General features: G+C 36.8%; 1 protein-coding gene across 1 annotated transcript in view; it reads right to left on the bottom strand.

Annotated features, from left to right (window-relative positions):
* Positions 1-24511, bottom strand: part of LOC118271351 (homeodomain-interacting protein kinase 2) — a 104177-nt gene that overhangs the window by 73214 nt on the left and 6452 nt on the right. Inside the window, exon 2 of the mRNA XM_050695721.1 lies at positions 22569-22763. Coding sequence (XP_050551678.1) covers positions 22569-22760 — 192 coding nt within the window. The 5' untranslated portion in view covers positions 22761-22763. The remainder of the gene's footprint in view (positions 1-22568; positions 22764-24511) is intronic.

The following is a 24511-nucleotide window of genomic DNA, read 5'->3' as shown; positions in this document are numbered from 1 at the left end:
CGTGGTACGAAACACAAGCAATTTAGATAATGTTAAAGGGAGTTCTTCTGTGTAAAAATGAGGAAACGAATGGGTGACGCGAAACCACGTGTTTTGGAAATTAAAATAGTTATAGTGTGACTCGATTTAATGCTGACTATCGTTGTTTGAGACGTAATAGAAAATATATTGTGTCTCGCTAAGATCTGCGCTCCAACAAAGCATGCGTTAAATGAAGCTATAAACTTATATTAAAGCCGCATTTTTAAGACGTTAAGGAAAATTACTATCAACCAAACACCTTAACTTTATAATTTTGCAATAAAGATGAATATTAATTAAAACTCTTTAGACTGTTTTTGGGGAACCTATATGTGATCCGTCTCTCTACATACACTTGGAAATATGGCAGCTCCAGAATTTTAATTGGATCCAATAATAGTAACAGCGTATTAAGTGTCAAGCATTCATCATTGTGATTGACACGAGAATGGAAATATTTTGAAGGGGATATTATGGACAACGTTAATTAGATGTTACCAGGTACAAAGACTATGTGAAACTGCGTATATTTTTGGCTATTTTCTTAATTTTCCAAAGTGTAATACAAATACTGCTTTGACTGCACAGTTGGCGCGTTGGCTGGGCAACAGGCTGCTGTGCAACGTGTAGACGGTTCGATTCCCGCACGGAGCGACTCTTTGTGTGATTCACAAATTGTTGTGAACTTTGTATACGTTTGTAAACGCAACCACGACACAGGAGAAAATCTTAGTATGGGCAACGTTATTTTTTTTATTAAATAATACTTTTTAAATACGTTTCTTTCAGAAACTACGAAATCTAATTTAATATGGAAACTTAATTTCAGTATTTGCGTTTCCAAGCCAAAGGTGTACATAAACTAGTCTACCTAATATCAGAGCCCTTAGTTACATTCGCTCTATTCTAGGAAAGGCTATGAAAGTCACTTATCAAGGCAGACAGGCGCAATAAGGTCTTAATTAATTCCAAGTCTACATACATAGATATACCAAAGTATCATATAAGACATATATCATAGTAAATACTATCATTTGGATCGAGTGGTTACAAGCATAACTACTAAACAAGGGGTCTTGAATACGATCAGAGGGTCATGGATATTCTCTTAGAAACATGGTGTCTGGACGTGTACCTGATATATGACAATAGATTCACCTTCTACAACGTGTAACAAAATGACCATATACATCAAGAAGCAAAAAATTAATAGAATCTCTACACGAAGTTTCTGCTTAAAATACGTTTAAATAAATTAATACCAATAAATAATGAATTGTATATGACATACACACTGGTGACAAATGGGTCTTACTTTTACATTTAATTACTAGGGTATGTGTATATCTGTATAACCCTTCAAAAAAAGAGCGTATTACGATTTTATTATGTAACAAAATGTACGTGATACATTTGTAAATAGGCCGCGGTCGATACAGCAACGTATAGATTTCCAAATCGGCTCCATGTGTAATATAATTACGACATTAACAATTCAATTACGAAAAATTTGGGTCAGCAGACATTTTAACATTAGACGCTGTAGATACTGCATCGACTTGGCTACAGTAGATCGTTGGTTTTACAGTCAGTTTGAATAAAAATGGTTGCATTTAAGACAACATGTGTTGCTCATTTAGGAACTTGTATGAAACTGTGTTTGGCAGACTTTGTAGCAATTACTTTGTTACCAGTGACTTATTTTTTATTTATAAATAAAATTCATTATTTATACATAGATGCAATTATTTCATATTAAAAAAATACATGTGACAAATCAGCTATACCACGAGGATTGTTTTTATTGAAAGTTACTAAACTCACGAACCTAAACATTTTATTTTAATGAAATACTTAGTACTGAGACCGAAATAACAATAGATACCTAAGCAACGAAAGCCAAAATTAAAGAAACATTGGAAACAAATTATGTAGACGGACAATAAATTCCACCTCGAAAGGAGCTCGACATAAAGGTAATCTTAAATGTTTAACGACCACTCCGCCAGGATAGTGCTCAAATATTTACCCAACTAGAACTTACAGCCCACTAGAGTCACATACACATTCTCATAATAGTGACAGGAAAATAAACACACCAGAACAAAACGAACGAGCTTAGTCACAGCTTGATAGATTATCTACCCCACCAAACTTTACACCCACGCATATCACGACCAATTGACGACCGAAGGCTGTTTCTAACGTGTCGGTCGTCATGTGTACAAGCCTGTCGATAAAAGCGTCTGCCCAGTCTACCTAACTACCAGTTCAAAAGAATACCAGGCGAAATTCGAAAATCAATTTGGGCTGGTGCGAGGCTCCTGTTCCCGGGGTGAGCCGGGAGAGTCACGGCCAAGGTCGGTCGCGCCGATCTCCCCCCTCCCCCCTTTATGCCCCGTCCCTTTTAACTCCCCTCCCCGCTAACGAGCGGCTGCGTCGATACCATACCACTCATTGAGAGCTCGCACTCACACCAACAACTTGTACCTACATAAAGAAATTTACACGTGCCCCGCTAATGTTTAGGTAGCAACATCGGCTCGCTCACATAGCCTTATGGTTTAAGAAACAAACAGCCCTGTAATCTCGCCTCGGTGATCGATTGAGCAACTCTATATTTAGGTAGGTACGCCGTACGCGTTCACTGTAAAGCCTCCATCGAACTGGAAAATACCATAGTTTACAGTACCTATATGGGATGTGGTGCTTTACATTCACGTACAGTACTAGTTGTGAGAAGATAATTTATCACACCACATATATAGTTATATAGGTACACAAAGCCTAGAATGATAAGTCTGTTTATTTATTATGCGCGAAATACGAATGCATTTGCAAACATGTCTACGTTTTGTAAGACGCCGAACTATGCCAACTACCTTGTTACTAAGTCCTATTTAACAATTTTAGCAGAGCAATAAGTATCCGCAAATAACAACAAAGATAGTAGAGTAGTTACTAACACTTCAACGTCATACACAACGTATACGACATTGAAATTGCTTCTCTTTTTTTGTGGAATTTAAAACAAATGTGTTTGGACTAGCGCCAGGATTAAAACAAAAACAACGAACACCAAGTAACACAGTCGCCAGGAATTTCATGAGATAATCGAAAAACATTGTCTTGAAAATTATATCCTGGAAGGTCGAGAATGTAAGTGGCTGTTCAATAATTTATTGAAGTGGAACAGCCGTACAAGCCAGGCCAGGGCGGCGTCCTCCATCGGAGAAGTAGGCGACGTTTCATTGGAAACGGAAGCACGAAATGTTTCCCAATACACATCTAGACGAGGCCGCACAATCAGGTTTCACCTTTGCCTCAATGCCTTAACTTTACAAAATGTACGCTGGTTACAATATCTGCAGTTGCAAAATCGATATCAAGTACTTCGATACATTCATGGAGCGTTGCTTTCGAGACAATATTCTCGTACAAATGCAGGGCCATTTGAAAAAGGACATAAAATAAGATGAGGACAGGTGTTCGGACTGGTACCGGGCATGACATATGGAAATTCTTTGATTTATGACCGTGCACCGTCGTCGTCGGTGCTGTCTAGGGCCGAATGGAGGACGCCAGTATTTTCTGCTTTGAAAGAAATATGAAGCTGTTCTATGACCACTGAATCATTTAGTAAGGTTGCTACACGAGAATACTACAAGACCTTGGTTGAAATGTAGCCAAAACTTTTCGCACAAATGAAATAAGAAATATTACACCAAAGTCCTAAAAAAAGGGAAAACAAAAGAAATTCATATCTTTGTTCCGCGGCTTAATTTCTGGGAATATTTTCAAATGCAAAGCAAGTGTAATATTCCGGGGGTCGGGTGTACATGCAAGTCGTCTGGACGTTTTTCATTGTTCCTAGAAAATGGCAGCAATAATGAGTCGCCGGGGTAGTGGCTCCCCGGGGCTCCCAAAATATGCTGATGTAAACCCGTGCTGTCCCCCTTAATACGATAATCTACCTCTCAGTTATGCAGACATCTCGCCTGATGAAAATGTGGTTTTATTTTATTTTTTCGCACTGAACTGGTTTGGGGGTAATTTAATTTCAAAAAGAATTTGAATATATTTTATAATGTAGTGTTAGAAAGCTTTAGGAGACTAGAATTAAATTCTATATTACTTACTAAAAAAAAACATTTAGATTCATAAGATACTCCCGCAATGCGTAAATGACGATTAAATAATAGACTTATTGAAATCTCTTTCCATTTACAAGCAAATTCAATTCGAAGGGATGATTGTCTCCCAGATTGACTATTTTAACAGAAGGCGGTCTACATTTAAAGTAAATAATAGAAACGTATTCATCCGAATGGAAATCGTAAATTGTTCGTTGTGTAAGCACCATCCATCATTCAGTCTGCGTAAGTTCGCGTAGAGATCTCATAAAGACCCCGAAACGCTTTATTCGAACTAGTCTGAGAAAATGTTCACTGTATGTTTTGCTACTTTATGAAATGGGAGAAAGTTTTCAGAAATAATAAAACTAAAACCTGTCTTGTTAACAGAAATTCAAAGGTTTTATTTTAAAGGAGTAAATTATTATGTATGTATGTGTAGAGAAAAAGGTGAGTCTCTTTATCTGTGTGGTGCTCATTCTACGGTTGTTCAGGGCGCGAGGCCTCTCCCACGAGCCTCCATTGAACGAGTCCCGGGCTCAGGCATCTATTTTTAGGGGCCAGGGGTGGCCCAGCCGGGGGGTCTGACGTCACGCCCCACCCCTACCCTCCACACAACCAAGACTTGGGAATGAACGCAATTTTCAGTGAAACGGTGACGGTAAAACATGTTGTCGAGAGGTATATTTTTCTCTCTACGTAATAATATATCTAGCTAGATAATTTTGTCTACTTCGTAATTGGTATCATTACATTATTAGGTACATTATTTCGTTTATTTGTGATGGCCAGGTATAATATACTTACTCTGTATTGATTGATAACATAATTGCAATTACGAGCGTATAGGTTTACGGAGTACGAAAACCAATTTAGTAAGTCAATCTGCGTAATGACGGACGAAAATTAACCTTCAAGAAAGACACGTGTAATCTTTAATACAAAAAATAGACAACAAATCAAGGTTTAAGGATAGAAGAGACTAAAAACATTGATCTCTATTAAAACCAAGACGTGGGTGGCAGACGACTAAGCTGGCGAATAGATAGTCTGGATGGAAAAGTTAGTCTTTATGTTAACACGAGAAGGGGTAATGGACACTGCATTTACTTGTAGCAAATACAAAGCTATTTGTTTCGTCTCCCAGCTAGTGGAGAGTCAATGCCCGAATAAAACGCGAATAAAGTGAGAAGCTCCTTAATATCGTGATATTCTGAAATCTAAACATGTGGTGTGGGACCTGACGCACTCGTATGCGGAAAATTGGCAACAAAACCAAGGTAGTCCGCGTCATTACGTGGCTAGCGAAATAAAGAGAACAAAGAATTTTAATTAAATTATTAACGAAACACTGAAGTGCAGTCAGCGGCAAGTCGTTGAAAGACATTTAGTTGGCCAACTCTTAGATACCTTCTACTAAATATCATCTCTTTTAGATTCTTATAATATCTTTGAAGATCACATTATGGCAGTAAGCGGGTTGGTGACCAACAGAGACTTATGAAAGGTAAAAAAAATCACCAGTTTTGATTGGAAATAATTTGAGACGACGAAAAGTATAATTACTAATGACATCGTACATAAACTTTCTTTCAATTAAGTATGTAACTTAAATGTGAAGTAAGTATTTAACGGATTGAACACTGAAGATTTTACGAGTCAGCGTTCGTGTTTTATCTTAAAACAGCTGCTTTTTAGGCTAAGAAGCCATGGCGTCGGCTCCCACGGCTCACAATGACATCGTTGAGAAACTGACGACACGGTTTAAAAACCAACAAATTGACGCATAGATACAACGTATGTATGAAGAAACCGTTACAAGTAGATTTCAATTGAAAAATGAGACATTTGAATGGAAGAGATACATTTGATTGCAATTGCAAGACAGTGTTGCTTCTTTTGCCACATACAGACATCAATCATTGGAAGAAAAAAAAAATATTTTAACGTTTCTATTTATTATTGTAATAAGTTCATTACAGAGCATAACTGGAGTGATTAAAAATATCTTTGACTCAATAGTAGTTGACTAAGAAATCATTAATTCAATCTTTATAGAGCCATAAAATTGTAATTTATGTATTAGCAATATAAATACTAGTCTAAAAAAAATTGTGAACGTATTTGGCAGGTTCAGTTCTAGATTTAGATTTAATGGCTATAGAAAAACCCACCTTAATTCTAAGTAAACCTAAAGAGTATAAACCAAATACGTTTGCTCAACTTTCCAAAAGGAAACTGAGTCTTGTGGCCTCGTGTTACATACAAAATGGAGGTCCTATGTATAAAAACGTTGATCGTACTTTAAAATGCTATGCACAACATGACGCCTTTTATTCAAAGGGTTTGGCAGAGGTGCACATAGAATGTATTTTTTTAAATACTATTTAAAAACAATGTTACCTATTATTATGTAAGTAGATTAAGTACTTATCCGCATAAGTACTTAATCTACTTACATAATACCCAAAAAAGCCGATAGTTAGGACATATTACTGTATTAAAATTGTAGACCACATTGTACACTATAAATGCATTAAAGTCATTTGATTTGAACATCAACTTTTCAGAGGGTTTAGTACGAGTTTCTATTACGTTGAACGATATAGAAACTACACTGCGTTCGGCGCCGTGATTGGCTGACTGCAATAAACCAACAAATCAGAGCGCCGAACACGCTCTCGTTTCGATTTCGTTAAATGTTAACAAAAACTCGTACTCATACTCAACTCTTAATTACGTTGAAAATAATACATATTTGTGTAATATCAAACAAACCTTATTCAAAGCCAAAATTCATTAACGCTGGTTTTATTTACCTGTAACAAAAGAAACAATTCGGTTTTAATACATGAATAAACAATATTTGTGCTTCATAACTCTGCAAAGGGCAGTTTGGATTGAAACGCGCTACTTATTAAAACGAAGGTATACTGTAAACATTTGAAATACCGAATTGAGTTTGTTTAACAACACAGTTAAATGGATGAAATGTCCATTTGTAATACGGTGTGTGTTTTGAGGCTGGAACTGAAACTGACGAGCTAAGTAAATGTTAGCTTTCCAACGTTCAAATCTGGGTAGTGAAATGTTGATAGAAGTTTGCTACCGTATTTTCGGTCCTTGAATGGAAATAGACTAAGAAAATAATACTAGTAGTTCCTAGAGTCGTACTGCCGTACTCTATGTTTACTTAAAAAAAAATCCCTAGCAACGATTTTATTCCGAAAACCATTGCTAAGGACTAGGTTAAGTAACCATTAAATGACTCTGAGCACGGCCAATTAACTATGAATTTTAATCTAGTGAAAATAGAGTATAATATCGTACTGGATGGTCAGACCTTCATTCTGTCAATATAGGCAGCTATTATACGAATGAAACAATATACTTCCTTATTATAAACTAATGACATACATTTTAAATTAAATTTTAAACATTGAACATTGCCCTGCTCATTATATGAAGTGACACGTGTGATTTATAAGTAGGAAGGCAGATTCTCAATAAAAATCCAAACAGAAAACCGTTGAACTTATTCATGAATGCTCCAAATAAATTTTCATCATAACACAGGAAGAAACTCCAGTTTAAACTGGACTAAATAAAACTGCGTGCCATTTTGATGATGAAAGGTAGGTATACTGAAATTATTTGGCTGAAATCATTTCAATACGGACTATTCGGAGTGATTGAGCCATATATTAAATATCACGAGACCATTTAACCGTGTTGCCTGTGGAATATCGCCAACGTTTAGCCAATGGGGCGTTCAAAACATCGCATGTGAAGTCTTACTATGAAATAATACATTTGTGAGCCTTGCCTTGAGTCGGCCGACGAACTCAGAAAATAGGAACGGTCACCGGCCATCACCATTGAAACTCGAACGCAACTCGATTATAAAGTGCCTATGGCATTGAGACTTATAAATGTGTTTGTACAACCAATTGGCAGGGTTTATAGTGTACTGTAAACACACGCAACAAACTGAAACTGAAAAACAAGTGTGTTCATTAAACGGTTCGATTTATTCCATTCTAATACCAAAAACTAATACCACTGGTATTTGTTTCAACTCATATTTTTTTCTATTCCGAACCGATACCATTGTTTAAACTAATACCAAAACAAGTTCAAAGATATGAGGTACAGTCAGTAAAAATGCTTTGTATGTAAATATAAGACCTTTAATTGAAAAAAAAAATATATATATATATTATAATATATATTATTTTATAATCAGCTAAATGACGTGTAAATAATTTCTTATATTTCAACAATTAGTAGCTAAATCCTTAATTTTTCTAAGCAGTGACCAACGGAGATTTTGTTTTTGAGGAGTTGGTCAGTTACGTATGTGATCCACGAATTTTTCATAATAGTTGTCTGTGCACATCGTTTTGCGGGGGTGCGTTTGATTTATATTGAGTAACAACCACTGTTTGTAAATCTGCGTCCTCTTTCAGCACGTTCAGAAGCTGATATAAATTAGCATTCTTTGGCACAGCCGAGTTTAATTTCTTATGCCAAGATTCTACGGCATTTGTGGTTCGATGGCGTTCACCATGAACGCACCAAATGTCTACAAAACTCTCGTTCTCTAGCCATTGTGCCACCATGTAGTCATTAAATGTTTGAATGGCATCAGTATCAGGACAGTCTTCCATTATGTAGCACCATCCTTCTGATATGAATTTACGAGGAAGTAAAGGCAGTAAAGCTGAAAGTCTTACATGTCTTTGGGTGATAGCATCTTTTGCCAGATCCAACTCTTTTGCTTTTTTCCATACATTTTTGGAATAATGAAAGTAGCATCCTTTAATCACAACTGACGGAAAAACAATTGTAATGGCGTTCATTGCGGCTAGTTCAAAATCTGTTAAAAATTTTACGGGTTCCCACCCAGGAATGTTTTGTTTCAAAATTTCAAATAATTTTTTGTATGTTTCTTCTGTTTTTTTGTTAAGTAAAACATAAATAAGAGGAACTATACGAGTGTGATCTTCGTCACTTCCCAGATCTCCGTGGATAGTATATAACTGCACAAAAGGCTCAGGGACGCAATCGAATGTTCCGTCGCTTTCAAAAAATTTAATGCTCGGAATTTTCTCTAGTTGATTTGGACTGACCAAGATTATTATTCGGGTATTGGAAGACTCATCTTTATAATCGTAAAACAAAAAATCTCTAAATTGTAATGGAACTTCTACTTCATCAATTGATTTACATTTAATTTTTTTTACACCAGCTGCGTTGTTTCTTGCATAATACAATTTTGATTTGATGTTTGCAAACGATGGGATATTTCTCACCAAATCTGATTCAGTAGCGCAGAATTGTGATTTGAATTTGTTATATATGTTTGGTATTGGGGCGAAATCAGACTTCATCACTTTATCTCTTAAATCATCTAGCTTTTTTGCCATTACATTTTTGAATTCATCGGGCTCGCAGCTATGATTTTTCTCATTGGAAATATTGCCATCCTGTGAGGACAGCAAAATAGCTTTAGCGAAATAGTTTTCGGATAAAAATACATATTGAAAGATGGAACACTAACTGTCTTATTCATAATATAACGCTTACCGAAGGTATAAACCTTCATTAGTTAAAACATGTTTTAAGGTGGATGCTCCAGGGTATACATAGCTTTATAGCTTTATAGCTCCACTAATCCATTATAAATAAGCCAGTTAAACTCTATGTAAGAAGTTGGTAACATACTTTTATCTGTAAAGATCCACTGCACTCTTTAACTTTCACACATCTCCAATGGGTCCATCCATTTTTATTTTCCCTTTTTTTTGTGTACTGGTAACCAGCTCTCATTAAAACCAAGCCACCATTTCTTGTTATGAAAGTCAAGCTTCCTGTTTTTCCCGAAGATGTTGAGGGCTGATTATAAGCTTCCTCAGACATATCTAAAAAAAAATATATATTGTATGTAACTTTTACATTTGATTGGATTGTGATAAAAAAATCAAATAATAGCTATTTTAAATAACACTAATTTTAATAAAGAGAAGTAAATTATACAAAAGAACAAATTAATATACTTACTTAATAAATAAAAATCACTGTCACTCTGAAATGTACTGAGGAATTTATGTAGATAAAATGACAATGCCATATCCTGCCCCACTCAATTTCATAAATGTACAAGAAAAGTAAATTAATCAAAATTTATGCAATGAAAATAGGACCCTTGGTTACTTAATAATTATTCTGATAAAGTTGCGGATAAAAAGTAGGAAATAAAAAGAATTTAAAAAACCCAAGGCCTATTTTCTGTTCCTATGGCGACCATCTGCGTTTCTTAGTAAGCATACACGAGAAAGAAAACGAGTTATTCAATAAAAAAAGATTTATTAATGTAACGTGTACGGATTTTAATATGAATTTGGTTTTAATACGTATGTATTAAAACCGTTTGTTAGTTCATTAATTTTTTTTATAATATATATTATAATGAATATCGTGTTTGAACGTTAGTGATTAAATGTAACGAAACGTCATTGGCGTGCGTGCGCCAGTTATGTCCAAAAAGTCATTATTTGACATTCGCTCTGTCTGTTCTGTTTACATTGTTGTTTCGTTATGACTATGAATTAAAAGTAGGATTACTAAAGGTGATATTGGTGATAACATTCCTGCCTTTCATAGCTAAACACCCTATGATAGCATTGTAATAATATAAAGCAATTAATTTAATTATTTCTTATTATTTTTACATAAAAACCGCAACTTCTAAAGGCTTTTAAACATGTTTTTAGTTATCACTAATAAAGCAGCAGCAATAGCATGCTACATTTGGCATGCCTGTACAATATAGTTTTTTGGTGGGGCAAAGCTCTATAGAGATTCTGGCATTGTCATTTCTCTCCGAGTCAAAGCACAACATTCCAGTCACACATGACTCTGATTGGTTGTTTCGAATTTTGGAACAATAGAACAAACTCCCCCTTTCTCGCAGGTAAAAAAATAGCAAGATGATTCACTAAAACTACTCTTACCTATGCTAACCTTTGTAAAAATATTGGAGTGAAGTGAATTTGGAAAGTTTTAAGCATTATATTACGATTATATAAAAATATTGAAAAACAAATTTACTTTGATTAGGTTTGACTGCGCTGACTGTACCAAATTCAAGTTGTTGGTATTCGTTCGTACATGAAATTAAATTATTTAAAAAGTGGTATCCGTTCGGAATAGAAAAAATAGAGAAAAAATATAGATTTGAATCAAATACCAGTGGTATTAGTTTTTGGTATTAGAATGGAATAAATCAACGGTTCGTATTTAACAAGCTACAATTTTTCTTTATACAAAATGGCGTTTTCTGTTGTCAAACCTTGTAATTTTATTACACGCTGTAGTGTAGTATTTACAAAGAGCGTTTTCGTGAAAATTTCCATCAAGGTCGGCCGTCAAACTTGATAGAAATTTAAGTCTTCGACCTTGTAAGCCAAAGGTGGGGATTATTTAGTTTTATTAATACTTCAGTAAAAACAATATACATTTACTGCCTAGCCCACAACTCAATCTATTTGATATGCTAATACCGTAAACATTTTCGACTATTATTTAGCAACAGCAACATTGGTAGAGTACGAATTTCGCCCAATGCATAATAATGTGGCATGGACGAGAATGCGAAAGTACGTCTTACACAGAAGCGGAGCTGGACATGTCTGATGGAAAATTGAGATACAATTTTAATTTTGATCACATCTCAGAAATTGATGAGCATATTCACAATCTTTTGCAAAGATATCCATGTCCGTTTTGTGTTATTTATTTCAATTCACAAATACTACGATTTTAACGCAATGTATGCAATACTAATACCTTTGTAAGGGACACAAAACATCGTTTTAATAGTGTTGATATTAAGATTTACATCAAACAAATTCAATTACTTATTTATGCAAACGCCAATCACTAGTATGACCTTTAAATTACTGTAATTAACGGACCTCCAGGGCATTGACTTCAAGCTGAATTACTCCCTGACATTTTATTATTTAAATTGTTCATATCATTGAAAATCTCTTGGTACCTGATCGCTTTCTATCCTGGCATTAACATTTCAGACCTTAAGAGGAAAATGCTAAGGTTGCCAAATAACAGCTGAGACTTCGAATGGGTCTTGAATGAATAATCACTCTTCAAAGTTGGGGATAGGTCCTCCAACGTATTTCAATTTCGACGAAGTGATGTTTGAATACAAGACATCCTTGGCCCCAGTCTGGCCTAGCAATTTAAAGGAAAACTTGAATTCTTTACTATTTTTCCTTACTAGCTCACGATATTTTAAAAAAGCAAATTATGAATCCGCAGAACTGGTTTACAATAGAAGAGTTGCGAGTGAGATCTAAACTGGTACGTATCGATGTTATCGCTACCTCGATGTGACAGAGTAGGAAACATCGATCACTGACTTTTACTCCAACCAAGTCATTAGCAAACGAATCCAAACTTTATTACTGAGACGGCAAGCAACATAGTTGCTCCAGTAAACAAACTATAGCGTTTTACATTAAACGATGTTCTACACGATTTAATCGACGCCTTAGCAAAAACTTTTTAGAGCAAATGTGTTTGGTGAAAGTAAGTTTGGACTACGGTATAATGGTGTTGTGTAATTTAAGTTAAATTTCATGGTAGTTGGGCTAAACAGGCAAACGTTTGAGGAACAATGGTTCACGCCAACGTCAATTGTTATCTTAGAAGTGTGCAAATAGGCAAATACTCTAGTCAGAGTGCATTGCACTCCGTCAGCGCAGCCGCATCGCCGACATGCGTCATCTAACCACCTCCACACAATACAGAAACTGTCTTTCTCTAATAAACACCTTACTTGATTCGAGACGTTCTACCAAGATATCGATGCTAAGGCCAGTATCCTACTATTGAGATGTAAATCTCATTTCGATTTCGTTTTGTTTGCTGTCATGAATATTAAAACAATAATTTAAATAATGATTAGACCTTATATCAAGCGAGTACGGTTTACAATACAGTAGCTAATCTTATATTCGTGTTGTTATTGCTTCGTTGAGAGTTGACTTGACCTTTAAGTAATTAGCTTGTTTTTGAGCGATAATACGTAAATATCTAATTCAAAACAAAAAAAAAAAGATAGATAGAATTAATAAAGTTGCGTAGATAGACTACTTACTAGAATTTTTAAAAGTTTCGTATCAAAAACGTATAGATCAAATTACTTTACAGAGTAACCAGAGAAATCGCGTTTTATGAGCAGTATAACTAAAGAGCCGTCGAATTAATTAAGGTTTTATGAGGGCCTACAATAAATGTCAAATAAAGTGTCGAAACGGGACAGCGGGAGGTCAATACCGGAGGGTGGAAACTGTACCCTTAGTATGAGTTTACTTTACGTTTACATTATTGAAACGAAAGCGCGTTCGGCGCTCTGATAGGCCGGCTCGAACAAAATAACCAATCAAGGGTACTGTTGTCAGTTTGACCAATGAAAATACATTTCACAGTCTAGTAATACCATGAAACATATTTTCATTGTCCATACATTACAGATGTACAGAATATACAGAATTTCTGTCATACTTTTTGTAGTTAGGTGAAATACTCCAAATAGTCAATATTGCCAACCAAATCATTTATCACAAAAATATTAATATGAAAAACGTTCACACGAGCCTTGATTTCTAGTAAAACTCGAACGTCATAATTTCGTGGATATCGTCGATTCAAGGGACCATTTGAGTGGACGTATCAATGAGAATGTTGCCATAATAATGCTTGGTAGGAAATCTAAATGTTTGGTACATTATGTATCAAGTTTATTTCAACGTGATCTGCTACTGAATATCAACTGGAACGAAGCATGAAACAGATCGCCTGTTTTCACCAATCTCTCCTAAATGTTAAGGAACTTCTAAACTAAAATAGGTGTCACTTAACGACATTTTGGTTTTCCAACCTAACCAGACCTTTAATGATTACTTACATTATTTGTTAGGAACGATTTTGTTGGTATCGAAAACAATTAAGTAGCCATTAAACTAGTGAGTACGGCAGTATGACACTTAACAATACAGGGGTTAGTTTATGTGGTGCTACGTCAGGCTAAGTAACTTTTAGTTCAGAGATAGTATACGGATACCTAGTAGGTTAAAACAGCCATAAGTATTTATGTGACAAAATGGCGATGGCGGCATATTTTTTTAAAAAACTTTCCCTACACATCGCCTGCGCTCAGTGAGACACACACATGCAATGCAACCTTTTTAGTATTGTTATTGACATTACGGTCCACATTTACACAATAGATAACACAGTGTCTACCAATAGCATACAAATACACGACAAACGGTCCCATACATATGTGACGGCCGACATACATCAACACAATGGTATATTGTACCTATATCAGGGTTGCCTAGCTAACATGAAGTATGAGACATAGATAAAACGTAAGATACCCTTTCCTAACTATTACTGAGTTGAGCATCTCTCAAGGATTAATTTTCATTAATCTCTGATCATATTAATTTAAATTACTTTCACTCTGCATTTTATGAACTAAATCCCAGCATTTCCAACACTACCATACTTATCAACCGCCTGTCCAGGCTACCGACTAAACAAATCAACCATGTTAAGGTACGCGTCCTCAGTCGCGCATCGCACGCAACGGATTTTAGTTTGTCTTGTATAGAAACTCATACAACTGCGTCCACTGATCCGCATCATACGCACCGCATCATCAGCAATGCCTACTGATGACGTCATACGGAATGCGTACGATGCGGGCCTGTGGACGCTTACCTTAAGTCCACATCATAATAATTTCTTGCTAACACAAGCCGACAGCCCTAGTTACAATGTACACAAGCAATAGCGTCATTGTAACCATGTGACACACGAAGCCTCCATTGGTTGGTGCTCATGCGCACAGTGACAATTTATAACCAGCGACTAACTCGCTGCAATTTCTCCTATCAACACCCTAAGGAAACGCACAAAGGCGATAACATAACTAGCATACTTTATTACTGTCATATAACTTTGTTTATATAGTAGTACATAGTTTCTGCACTATATATTTTGTAGTGACTTTAATATACATACGTAGTATTTCTATGAAATTATGGCATGGGAATGAGATCAGCACTCATTCGTATAATCATCATTAGCTGGAAAGACATTCACTACCGAATAAAAAACGTAGAAGGTTTGCTATAATCCCTTCTTGGCAGGCGTCTTGTGGAAGTTGTGGATCCAAATGCTAAAACCATACTCATTTATTCAACTGTGGTAAACTGTCAGTACTATTAAATTCAAAGGTATTAAATCTGCAACAGCGAAGCAGTGACCGCTTAGTTGTCCATTCCAGATGAAAACGGTGCACATCCTAACCAAAATGAAGCTTTTGAAACCGCAACCACAGTCACAACTGACTCCGTAACGACTAACACAGCTGTCAATGCAACGACATAATACTGTGAAATATATAGCTCAAATAAAACGTACATGTATGTGCTATGTAGGTATTTCGGTATATTATAATCAGTCAAAAACGAGATAGGAATGATTGAAGACGATTATTGTAACGATACCATCTTAATATAGAAATTCTTTGAAAAAGTCACGCCTTTCACAAGTCCTGCTTTGTATGCTACAAAGTTGAAATGTATTTTTGTTGCAAATACAATGATGCTCAATAAACATTTTAATACAACGATTAATTAATAACATAACAGGATAACAGCATCGTTCGGCTGGATGTTTATACATTATCTCACGACGCTCAAGTGGTTGGACGTCAAAACATCCCGTAACGTCGATCAGAACTTTGCTTGTTTTGTATCACGCTCAACATGGAAGGAGTTCATTTACAAATGAGGATATTAAAATGACAGTTCAGGAGTAACTACGTACATTGTAATGTAATCAACGAGTCTCATCTTTGAATTCTAAACAGATACCTAGAATGAACATGAATGTAGATATGTTTAGAATAGAAGCAGCTTGAGACTGTGGTTATCGCCTAAACTCTAAACAAACATCGGATGCTGCGCACATAAAAGTGTTGCAAGTACCCCGTTTCTTAATAAAGCAATTTACAAACAGACTTGCTTTAGGTATACCAGAGTTGTTGATACAGTTTGAAAAATAAGAAGATCCATAATTGAAGCTGTTGTTCTGAATATTGTGCGATAAGCAGTAAATAACACGTCAGTTAAAGTGACACTATCCAACAAAATGGAATTAATGAGGAGCGTCATTTAACCATATAATGTATTCATGTCTGTTCCAACCTGTCTATCTGATGAACTAGCGAATAGATAATTTTCTGAGAGCTTCAGCTTGTATTTTATCACTTCGTCTGAGATAAGATTTGAATTGAACGTGTCCATTTTAGCGTTGCTATTGAAATGGAAATGCTTTACGACTCAGCGCTGCACTTAGGAGCTATAATGGCTCGTAAAAGTGCACCTATTTAGTAAGCTTCAACGTTTTCTAATACCTTGGGATTGTACCTAGGTCAGTGCTGACGAATGCAAGTCACTTACTTACGTACTTTATCTTATTTGTATTTGTTATTTACAATGTACACGTAGATGTCTAGTGCTATTAAATTATCATTCTGTTGGGAATTTCTGATAACAACAATTAGGACAAGACGTGAATCTTAATACCGTTCAATAAAGTATGTTTTACTCTATCTCAGCTCGTAATATAGTATAACTAATCCGCGTCTCAGCAATATCATCACAAACCCAACTAATCTATGTGAATAAGATTTGCTCTGTAATACCTTTTCCGACCGTAACTACGGAAACTGCGCAGTGGGATTTTCATGAGAACAAACTCGAATGAAATAATTATATTTGACGGTATCTATATTCGATTAAACATACTTTAGATACATGCAGTGCTTACGTTACTTGAATTTAAAGCACAATTCTTTAAGATACGTTCATAATATACACAATCTAATGCTTTTGTCCCATAGACCCGTGGCAGTCTGAAAAGTAGATATATCACACCGCCACAGAACGATTCTTGCATGTATACTTCTTTACTTTTTATGGGAGTCAACGGTAACGTTAGTAGGGGCTGCTCTAGAAAAACATAATTATGCTGATCTCATTGGAGTGATAAAAATCTGTGTTAATGGGATGATTTTGAAATTAAAATTAAGATCTGTTTAATTTACATTCTGCGACTATTAAAAATAAATAAAAATCTCATGATTGAGTGTATGTGATCGATCGTTGGTTCTCGTGTTTGTAACGAAAGCAGTAACAACGTTGCCGAGAGGCTCTATGGAGCTCGGTAGTAGGTAGTTACATGTTATGTGGCACCGATGAGTGTGACTATAAATCAATGTGGTACAGACAGCGATCGCGGGCACACGGTGTAACATGACCCAGTCATATTAGTCAATAGGTAGGCCAGTCGCAAGCTAACGACACACTTCGGAGCCAGTCGTGAATGTATCGATTGACATCGATGGAAACGGAGCCGGGTCGGTGTCGATGTATCTACCTTGGGAATGGGCCCTAACATGCGAGCATTAGCTCTGCCGCGCTGTTATAGTGCAGCGAGCAAATTGATGGTTTTCATTTGACGGGGTCGCACGAACAAGCACAAAAGCTATATCAGTAACGACCGTGAAAGTTAACGTTTCTGACCCGGAGATACAATATCCTACGGTGCACGGAGGTGAAAGTTTGTGACACTGACTAATCGATGAGGTATATAGCTCGACCGTTTTTGTGGACTTCAGTGTCGCATGGCGTTCACGCAAAACACGAGAATCGAACAAGGCTCGGATACCGGTTAAATTTTCAAACCGTTATTATGTACTTGTACGCAAAACCTTTACATTGGGTTTCGTTCGCGAAACCGGTTTTTAAACCGGTATTTGGAACAGTATTTTCATAAAGGTTTTTTCGGATTAACCGGTTTAGAGCAATAAAAACCGGTTAATACGACGCACATCAAAGAAACGCCGCGCGCTGTTCAGCTTATTTCAATAATAATATTTCAACGCGTGTACCGACATGCCCCTCGTCGAATAAACCGGTTAATTTAGGTTAAAATAAAGTTCTTTAATGTTCACGTTCTTAAGAAAAGTTCGGAGGAAAACCGATATAAACCGGTATTAACCAGTATTTTTTAAACCGGTTCCGAGCCTTGGAATCGAAGACCAGCCGGTGTTCGGTTTGAATTACATCAGAGCAGTTTCTTTTTTGCATGAAAGAAATTTGTAGATAAACCGGTCTGGACGACCGACACGGGCAGTAGTTTCTGAATTTTGATAAGACAAGATTACCAGGCGCGAATGATCGACATGGAGCTATCGACTTTGGCAATGTCGTCGGTGTGGCAACAGCGCAGCTGTTACGTAATGTGGGGGACGCGGGGAGAGAGCGGCATCGCGGGTTACTGACCTGTATGGTCCGACGGTGCCAATTCGCCCATCACATCACATCACGAAATCTTCATTGCACAAACACGATGCAACGCCGACTTGTGAACAAAAACAAGCGATCCTTCGCGCTGGATTTGCAAATGATGTCAAGGCGTATAATGTTCCCTCGGCTTTATATGTACAATGTAAGTGATCGTTCACACATCACCGATATGTCGCACTCACAATTTGTTTCAACATCTCAAAAATAACAAACACAATTAATCTCAATAATATCTCTTGCAGCAAGCTTGGATTTATCTTTAAAAGAAACTAGGTAAACAGGAAATGTGAATAGAATAGAATAATACAACAAGTTCCTTAGAAACCGTCGCAACATCCGGGAGTTGCATTTAACATTTTCTCACTTTAGTAAAAATCTAATGCGCAAGAGCAAAGATGTGAAGCATTTTTTAACGCAGCCATCCGCAAAATAGCCAGTAAAGGTCTGCCGAGTGGCAACGTCGCTCCGGCAATAAGATAATCGTGACATTCAATTGTCGGACCCATTTATTTATTCATGTTGACGACGACCGCCGCGAACACTGCAAGCAAATACTTGCAATGATAAAACCTAAAATAGTTCTAACGAGTTCAGGGCATAAGATCACACCGTCATTATACAACAGACTAAAGATTTCCATCGACATTGTGTGGCTTATCTTGGCAATCTCTCCAGGCGGCTTTCAGTTGAGTTGACACATCAAAAACAAGATTTGGTGCTGTGCCTCAATTCTTGTTACTGACAAAAAGTGGTCATGCCGTTGCGGGCCTCGGTAAGCAACCATCATCGCGATGCCAAATTTGGCACAAGCGCGACTTGGCAACGTCGTACCAGCCGCTCGCTAAATGCACGTAGCCACTTTGCTCCACGTAAACAAACACTATTGCGTCACTCGTTGATACACACAAAAGTATACCTAAACACTCGCTGCGTAAAGTCTTATATCGGGCGACTAACGTTATAGTTCTGATTAAATTGTTATTCACGAAATTTTTGATATGTAAAAATAATTTAGTACTTGGTTTTGCTCCATAAAAATACGTGTTTTGAGTGTGCTAACGAGGTTGCTCTGTTTTACTACTTAGTACAGCAGCGGCGCCATGTTACCTAAACAAACATTTAAAAAAAGGCTGCTATACCAGTACACGTAGCGTTGTTGTGTAACTATTTACGTTACAGCAGCAGGTATAAGGACAAATGTAATAACAAGGATATCCAATCTGGGTTCCAGGCATTGTTTTCCCCAGGAGTTTAACTGTAGAAAAGGGTCGGGGCTCGACAACTTCAGCGGACAATAAATTAATTCTTGAAAGGCAAGTCCATGTGACATTTTCTCTCTCCAGTAAGTCGGTGTTGTGTATTCCCGCGACGACCCGGTTCACGTTGTGCCATCACGGGGCCTCGCCTCCCATCCACGTGCCGGCCCCGCCGCGCCGCTTACGCAAACATTTCTATTATTTTTCACCTCGGAATATCGCGACTGTTTTTCAGTTAAAACGTAATTGAATCATAAAAAATCAACGTGGTGATTCACGCAAATTGAAAATGTATTAATTGGTTTGTCAATTAGCAACTCGTTGAATAATTCAATGTTACGTAACTAATAACTGCAATTGGCGAATTAAAAAGAGTGTTCTGTGAAACGTTGACATACGAGTGTCTGCAGTGAACTTTGATTTGAATTATTAAGTGCGGTTGAGAGCTCATTGTTTAGCTACACGCGAGGCAGGAGTGTTGATCACATGACAGAATGAAATGAGATTCAATGTGGGTCGCAAACAAAGATGCATTCACCAAACAAAAGCTTTTGCTGCAAATTGTGAACGGTAATTTGCACTCAATGTCGTAAGTCATTGCGATTTACCCACTATTTACGGCACTGAAGTTTTCGTAATGCAATTCTATTTCGTCTTTCGTATGTAGGTATTGTAAAGTTTATTTACAATTTAGGACTTGGTTGTCCCAGAAACTTCAGACAAAGAATTCCTGATGAGTCGTATTTATCTTGCAAGTAAGTAAATATTTTGCTTAAACACACAATATAAAGGACTACAAACCAATTTCGGTTGCGTCGAGTAACAAGCCGCATGCCGGGCGATACTTTCAAAAGTGCCCCAGATGTTGATTAACGGTAAAAAGACCATCTCGCGACAGATGCGCCACTGCATATTGTGGAGTTCGCAACCGTGAGGGGTGTGTTAAAATTACTGCCAGCTGTTTTATGAAAATTGTTGAGCACTCGAATTGTTCTAAAAGAATGGGTCATTAAAAACCCGTCGCGCGTACATTTAAATTAACGAAACTTGCAGCCTTCATCTAGATTTATAATGAAGGTACGTTCAACCTTCCGAGTATGTTACCTAAATGATTTCCTCCAACCACACGGTCCAGCTGTTTGTTATTGGAGTACACATGGAGTATTTCTCGCGGGAAATCATTTCAGTTATGAAATACTTTGTCACAGCAGAGCAAATTACAGTAAACAACAATTTGGAACTGCCCGAGAATTGATTGTAGTTTCTGGAGTGGATTTGTAGTTAGCAACTGAAGTGTATTTGGCAAAAGTGGTTGGCGGGCGTTGAGTAAATGATAGGAGAGTAAATAAGGCAGTGATTACAGTACATGACCGCTATAACCATCAATTTACATGAAAATACGTACGGTTGAAGCTACGCACCCTCGTTTGCGGAGCGAGTGTTGACGCGATTACATATTCATCAGATGGCTCTCTGCGTCACGCAAAATTAACTTCACATGACTCCTTGATGTGACATTCGCGTTTGTACCGCCTTGTATCAATTTTGATATCATATTCTACAAAGGCGGTGGTTACAAGATACGCTATCTAAAATTCATATATTCATGTTATGAACTAAATCGTAGCCGAAATATTAATTAGTGGAACAATAATATCATTTTAGGTCAACTTTTTTTAGAAAGGTTAAACAGATCTGTCTTCAAAATAAGATTGACTTAAGACACGTTTTGTGATAGTTAATTCACACATAAGTGCCTAAACTGTGTAATATATAAAAATTTAAACTTTCATCACAATAAAGTCCACAATCGATCTACATTAGGAGGAGTTTCGATCCCTGTAGAATGACCATGGCGACTTATACATATATGTATAAGTTTGTTGAATCCAAACAAACACATTAAGTAGTTTTCAATTTACAACAACTGCCTATAACAAGTATTATATTTAGGAAACCTTATTCCAAAAACCCGTTTGCCTCATATTACGTTGTAACATTATCTAATTAGGTATATTGTGGAAAACCTAAAACATCGAAATATTATCCTGTATCGATAAAACCAGTTGTTTATCAATAACTGGTAGAGGTGACTGAGCACTGGTTTAATATTGTTGTACATGGGCATTTAATGTTGAAATACTACAAGTAACCTTTCCTACGCATATATGAGTCGTGTATTACAAATATTATGTGGAATTTTCCGTCAATCGAAATCTTTGCCGTAGTGTAGAAAGTGTTAATTCTTTGCTTTCCCGTCACGTTGTGTTCTCACATTTTCCCCGACACAAAGAGAGTGCCAAAGAGATATATTGTGTAAAGGTGAATTATCGCAGAATGCATTTTAAACAGCAATGGAATCACCATTATTCCGTTTTACACAAGTCCTATTCTAGGTAAATAAAATTTTATAAAAGAAGTTGCTGCAGTAATATTGACATTTTCTTGTTGATATCACTAAGACCATCTTTAACGATAGCTTGTACTTGTAATTACTATCAAACACGGCGAATATAAAAGGAGTGTTAAGGAAATTCTGGCATACACGATGAAACGTCGTTGTTATCAAGATGATTGAATCACTTGTATCATATGACGAACGTGCATAATATACTCCGGCTGACTTCGCAACGGAGTCATCAGACAGTTAAATATTTCTATTGTTCGTGGTGTTGAGTTCTCACCTTGTAGCCGCTGTTGTCAAGCTGTGCGTGTGGTATTCCGTTATGGTGTTGCGTTTGTGTGGGGCTCAGTAAGCGGCGCTTCTTAGCTGGCTGCTGAAAGGCCGGCGATGCTGCCGGCTGGTACTCTGGCTGCGGGCACTGGGGCTGACTGCTGTGGTATTGCGACGCCGGCTCCGGGTACATGACATGCATTCCCTACCAACAAGTGAAATACACGTTATACATCGGAACACGAACAACAATACGATAAACACACTAAGTGCCGATCACCATTTATATTGATCGTGTAATACTCATGACATGACATAAATATACAATACAGACTATAACTGAGAAGAGATATTAACGACGACATTCATGAAACTAATAATGAAACTTCAATATTAAAAGTCAAGTGACCAGAAATTAAAGGCGCCGCGCGAGACACCGGCATCGCCGCAAATTTAATATTTTTCGGCTTTTACAGCCAAGTAATTTCGCAGAAAGCGTCGTAAAAATCGAGTTTTCATTTGCTAAGAGCCACCATTACCGTGAAGCATGTCTCCGTTTCGTGGAGTCGACCCGTAAAGGCCGCGACGTGGAAACCGGCGCAACGACGCTTACACGAAGAAGACTCATTCATTAACAAATTGAGGAGTCTTTCCTAAACATGATACTAGGCTAATGGCATTAAAATTAAAGACGATAACATAGGAGTGTCGCCATTTATCTTCCCAATAACTTCTATTATGGATATTAATTTGCGCTAACGGCAAGACGAAAGAAATACGAGTGAAGCAAAACAATCTAGATTTACAATGAAACCCGATTCTCCTTGAACAGTCGAGACAGAGTTGAGCCGCCTCAACTGAACGTGAAATCCGCTTATTACAATAAAATCTCAGACGCAAGCTTACAAGGTTTCCCTGAGTAGTTATAGCTAAGGTTTGCATTTGTAATATATTATTTTTTATGCGTTTGTTGCGTTTCTACATAATTTCTTTGGCCGTAAAGAAAAAAAACATAGTTAATCTCTTACTTTTATCCAGACAATGAAAAGTACATACACTTATGTTAAAATGAGTATAAAATAAGATCTTGATGATGATTAGTTTTTATTAAAATAATTGTACGTAACTATGATGCATGCTAGGTGGTCGTTGCCGTTTCAGTTCGCACGGGTGTTGGCTAGATGACCGAGCTATAAGCGGACAGAGCCGGGCAGCGCGCAGCAAAACAGATTTAGTTTGTTAATTAAACTTCTTACTTGGAAACTAGTTACGAGAACGTTTATTGAGGAGAAAACTGAGGTATAAAATCTGTCTGACTATGTTTGTAATTTGTAAATTGGTATTTCTCTAAGTCTAGCAACAAATTAGTTGCTTCAAAGAAATACTAAGCTTTCAGTCACTGCGAATTTAATTTCTGCCGATTGTCTGATCACGAAATTACATTTTTTATTTTCGAGACTTTTTCCTCGGCAAATTATATAAAATAGAGAATTTTAAACCTGATCTGCACATAAATTCAAACGGCTATTCCACTTAGATTTCTACTGTAAGATATTCCTAAAGTTTAAAGTGGTTAGTGGCGTGATAGGCACAGCTTTACACCCAAATCTACGATCGTATTAAGTTTTTACCAAGCAGGTCAAAATTACCATACTAATTATTCGCCACTTCCACTGTAGAAGGTTTCTGTCGTCCTCGATTTTAAGGGCATCCTTTCACATTTCTGCCTCGTAATTTAAATGAACTTTATTGAGAAGAAATAGAGCACAAAATTCTGTATTTTTTACAATCTCTCAGCGCTCGATTCAATTGTTCTAATTTTCTCTTCGTATTGGAACAGCCAGAACCAGAAATGGTTGAAAACTCTTTGCTACAAAATTGAACGGTGAACGACAACATTACAATGAAATTATATTTTCTGAGATTATAGCGGCTGTATTTCGGGCGAGTGAT

This window comes from Spodoptera frugiperda, chromosome 9 (genome assembly GCF_023101765.2).
Source record: "Spodoptera frugiperda isolate SF20-4 chromosome 9, AGI-APGP_CSIRO_Sfru_2.0, whole genome shotgun sequence".
NCBI lineage: Eukaryota > Metazoa > Arthropoda > Insecta > Lepidoptera > Noctuidae > Spodoptera > Spodoptera frugiperda.
The sequence above is the reverse complement of the archived record's forward strand: the minus strand, read 5'-3'. Positions and strand labels throughout refer to the sequence as shown.